Source organism: Cicer arietinum, chromosome 1 (genome assembly GCF_000331145.2).
Source record: "Cicer arietinum cultivar CDC Frontier isolate Library 1 chromosome 1, Cicar.CDCFrontier_v2.0, whole genome shotgun sequence".
Lineage (NCBI taxonomy): Eukaryota > Viridiplantae > Streptophyta > Magnoliopsida > Fabales > Fabaceae > Cicer > Cicer arietinum.
Genome location: NC_021160.2, coordinates 48,250,705 through 48,255,545, shown reverse-complemented (window position 1 = coordinate 48,255,545; position 4,841 = coordinate 48,250,705). Strand labels below are relative to the sequence as shown.

At 31.6% G+C, this 4,841-nt stretch overlaps 1 protein-coding gene across 1 annotated transcript in view; it reads right to left on the bottom strand.

Moving 5' to 3' along the window:
* Positions 1–1,458: 1,458 nt before the first annotated feature.
* Positions 1,459–4,841, bottom strand: part of LOC101500373 (mRNA-decapping enzyme-like protein) — a 5,175-nt gene continuing 1,792 nt past the window's right edge. The window contains exons 5-8 of the mRNA XM_004487422.4: positions 3,992–4,048; positions 3,224–3,350; positions 2,187–2,651; positions 1,459–1,994 (exon numbers count right to left, since the gene is read on the bottom strand). Coding sequence (XP_004487479.1) covers positions 1,938–1,994; positions 2,187–2,651; positions 3,224–3,350; positions 3,992–4,048 — 706 coding nt within the window. The 3' untranslated portion in view covers positions 1,459–1,937. The remainder of the gene's footprint in view (positions 1,995–2,186; positions 2,652–3,223; positions 3,351–3,991; positions 4,049–4,841) is intronic.

The following is a 4,841-nucleotide window of genomic DNA, read 5'->3' as shown; positions in this document are numbered from 1 at the left end:
CTTCTGAAGTTAACCTAAATTAATAATTGTTCAAAAGCTTTCATGAAAATTGAAAACCCTACCTTTCATTAATCTTTTTTATTGACAGATTTTTTTATAGTATTTTTCAGTTATTTTTTTAATTAATATTTGTCGATTGAATAAGATTTAAAAACAATTATTTTAATTTATTTTACAAAAAATATAATAAATGATTAAAATTTAATTTAATTATTTAAATTCACTAAATATTAATGAGTTAGACACTCAAGTATCGTTAAATAATAAAAAATAATTAAAAAATATTTATATGAAAAATATTAATTTTTTAAATTTCAAGATATTCAATGCTTCACCTACATCATTATATTTTCATATTTAAATTTCTTTTTGATACAATTTCACATTTAATTCTTAACAAGATATCTTAAGACACATGTTAATATTTATCTTACAATAAATAATTTTTTGTATTTGTCTTAAATTTCTTCTATTAGAGATAAATTATAAGACACTTTAAACATTAAATATGAGTACATTTTTATGTAAAATTTCAAACTTTAATTTGTGACATATACATAAGAGAAAACTAACCCTTTTTGTTATTCACAACTTTCATTGACATATATTACTCAATTGTGTAAATAAATTTAATTGTATGCATAAGTTTGATGCAAATGTTTGATCATGTTTGACTATCTCTCCATCACATTATGTTCTATACTTGTATAGAAATTATAACTTATAAAACAGTCTAATTTATTTTAACTAAGGTGTGAAATTCATTTACATTATCAATATACAATTAATAATTGTTTTTTACAATTAATAAAATTTTAAAATATCAAAATAAACCAATGAAGATGGAATCTAGCAAAAGGAACTTAATCCCATACTTGTGGCATGTTGCAGGCTGAATCTTCAAAAGAGAGGTTTACATGTTTAATATGTAGCTATATCTTGGGAAGAGATATATAAATCATAAAATATCTAATTGAGAAATCTATTTTAGATTTAAATAATAATATACTAATATTATTAAAAAAATTATCAGCACAACTTTTAGCCATTCTTGCCGCCACTCTTTAGGTAAGAATATCCAAACACTCACTTATATTCTTCGTCTGTCTAAATTAGAAACATTTGTAGCTCAAATTCAACTTTAATCGTTTTTTAATTTCAATTTATCTAAATGTTTTCTATATACATTTAGTTTTTCTTTTCTCGTATTTTCATCATATCAACACAACATTTTAGTTGATAGACGTAATTTGAATTTTTAAGTGACAGTAAAGCGCAACTTTCAGGTTGATAGACGTAGAGATATTGTTGATAAAATAAAAAAAAAATAAAAAATAAAAAGACGTAGAGATATTGCCATATCACTGGGGAAAAAGGAGCGGATTTGTTAGTCAGAAAGAATGCTTCTCAGCTGCTGTATAATTCACAAAAAAAAAAAAAAAAAAAAGGCTAACTATATACTTGCATTATGCAGCAGTCCATGTTCATTGAAAATTGAAACACTGACAAATGGTGCTATGCAAAGTCAGTCTTACCATATAAGAATTTAATAAAATACACAATAAACAAGACTTAATAACAACCTTACCACCCCTATAAACTTGAGATCAGTTTCAATCAATAACCATAATAATTTATGAAATCAGTTATGTATTGCTATAACCACTCATCTGGACCTTCACCGTTTCCTGCCAAGTTATGTCACTATATATAGTTGATATGGCAGTTTAACCGTAGAAAACTGAACTATGACATTCAGGAAACTAGCAAGATCAAAATGGTAGTCACAATGCAAAACCAATTTTACAAATTGTTATGACTGAAACATTTAAAAGTTTAGGACATGATTAAAGCCTGGCCTAAAACTTATAGAAAATGTAATTCAGCCCAAAAGAACAATTCTTCCAGCAAGTTGATAATTAAACACCTCTCGAAAGTCATGATTGATGAGCATTCAGCAACGCTCTATAAACCATATCAATGAATTGATTGTCCTACCATGCATCCAAAAAATAAAGAAATTAGAAAATGCGAGGCAAACCAAGAAAAATAATAGACGGTACTAATATTTGCTTCTTAGTAAAGAATAGTGCGACAAGATCATACAAAGTTATCTGCTCTCTAACAGTCATTTAATATCATTGTGATCAGATTATCATAAACAAGTACCAAGCAAGTAAACCAACCTGAACAAGCACCAGAAGAGCATCTCGGACCTTTTCTCTAGAAATAACTGGAACATAGTTCGGAAGGGGAGAAGAAACAGGAGTAAGTGAAGGTGGTGGAGTTGGAGGCGGAAATGGTTGTAGCAGTGGAGTACCAAAAGGACGTTGTACACTACTGGTAGGATGAAGAGGAGGGGCAGTAGGTATGGATGAAGACACAGGGGGTATCATCATTGCTGCTGAAGAAGGAGGAGGGACAAAAAAAGAAGGCTTCACAAGATTTGTTGCACGGCTGCTGCTGTTGATGAACTCGGGAGCCTCATGCTGGGGTATAAGAGTAGATGTTGAAAGAGATGGTATCTGCAAGGTTGGCACAACGGGTTTAGCAGCATGAGATGGCCCCGAAGAAGAAGAAATAGTGGCAGAAGACTGATAAGGTTGTCCAGTGATTGGGGCACTTGAAGTATTCCCGATAGCCATAGCTGCCTGCAATAATAAAGTATCAGCCTAACAGGAATATTAGAGCTGGTCAGAACCAAGTTACAAATGTTTAACTTATCAAGAAATTTGTGGTTCTTATAATTCTGAAATTTTTCCAAACAAGTCTAGCATAGAAAAAGTGTGTGAAAATAACAGACAACCAAAGACATTTCAATTCAAAATATAGATCCAAAAACGAGAGTCACTTATAATGTCAGAAATTGGCAGATGCATTGAAAGAAGAACTAAAAATCATATTTGGAAGTAATCCTAGTCTGGTAGTTCGCAATCAGTCAACTTGTCCAGTATGCCTTAGTTAATTCAATTCAATTCCTTTATTTTCCAACAGCACCAAGCAGAGAAGACTATTAGGACATAGCTGAAAATGTTTTACATGAATACCGGTTAAAGATTAAAAAATGAGGAGCACTTAAGTACCAGGAAACCAAAGGACACACAGCCAAGATAACCATGCAAGATATAAAACTATTTCAAAAAAGTTTACCAAGATGAAACGATAAAAAGTTTGTAGTAACAAATTATTAGAAGCATATAAAGTTGTCCACCACGGTACGTACACTGAAGAAATTTACAAAGGATGGATCATCAGGAACATCAGCTACATTGGAAGTAGTTGATGATGACGGCTCAAGAGGACCATCCATAACTGCCATAGTTGGTACTGCTTCCAGTTCCTCAAATTCACTGCAATAAATGTAAGCAAGGCTTCATTACCTGAATACGAAGTAATAAGTGTGAAGAAATATATGACAATATATGTATGCTTATAACTTATATGTCTACTACAGAATAATCATTTACTGTTGATGTAGAAATCTTTTGGTGGGAATAATAATATTTTTTCTAGAGAGAAAAAGAGGATCGTACAATGAGGGGAGGGTAAATGATTATCCAAAGCTTTAAAAGACAGAAAGTAAAAGAAGAAATCTAAGAATGCAACATGGTGCCAATATTTCTGAATATCAGAGATGGGAACCCCCCTTTAAAAAGGAAATGGTAGAAAACCAAAGAGAAAGCAAAACCAGAATCCTGTTATGTTTAATAGCAATTTCTATAATTATATACAAATGACACAAAGATAGACAAATTACGGAACTTATTCCATCCAAAATAATCAGACAGAACATTCAAATGAAACATACAACAGGGAGACAAGTCATCCACAAAGATCACTTCAAACCCCATGCAGTTGTCAGGTGCATGGATATTAATATGATGTAATCGGAGAGTTCAATGGGATGTGGCAATGAAATAGAATACTGTGGATAAACCAGCCCCACCATTCATGGGCGAGCAATCAGGTGCTGCTGGAAGCATATTATTACCTCTTTGTAGATGACACCTTTGACTTTGGAGGCACCTTGGCATATGCATTCAGGATCCTGAAAATTAGGCAAAGATAAGTGAATATATAGATATGAATACGATGAGCAAATGCACATGTGCGCTTGTGAGGTGGGAATTTAATGATGATTTTATTAATTCCAAATCAATCTAGACTCATACAAATATAGGCAAACAAAGCCATCACTAACTAAAAATATTGTAATTTGTATGCCTTTCTAAGCAGTTACAAATAAAGTTGTACTTTTGTATGCCTCTAACAACAACAACAATAATGCACATCATTCAAACCCCTATTTATCCCTTATTATCCACTGGTAATATCTGGCGTTTCTCAGATAACTTACTAGGAAACAGTTGTAATAAACTTTGTTTTTCCATCCTTTGTATGCGTCTCAAGTACAATTCTGATTTTTTTTTTCTTCAGTTTTTACAAGGAAATCACCTCCACAATAGAGTATCAATATTGATGAATGCAAGGTTTTTCCCATTCTCAAAGTGACACTAATTTTTAGTCTTGGTGCATAGGAAAGTGTTAAAAGATTATATATATCAAAAAACATCTGCAATCCAGGGCAATGATCAAAAGATTACACACTCAAGTAAATTATTTAACAGAAAAAACCCAATTATTGCACAGCATATACGTCATTGATGGTATACCATCAACTAACTTCAGGGTTCCTCTAACCGATGCTCAAAAACTGAAATTGACTGTCATACAAAACAAATACCATATTTTGGTTGGTAACCCTTAAGTTCAAGACATCCATCAGGAACTGGCAGAGGGAGAGATGACACATTCAAAATGATAATGAAAAATTACTCTTT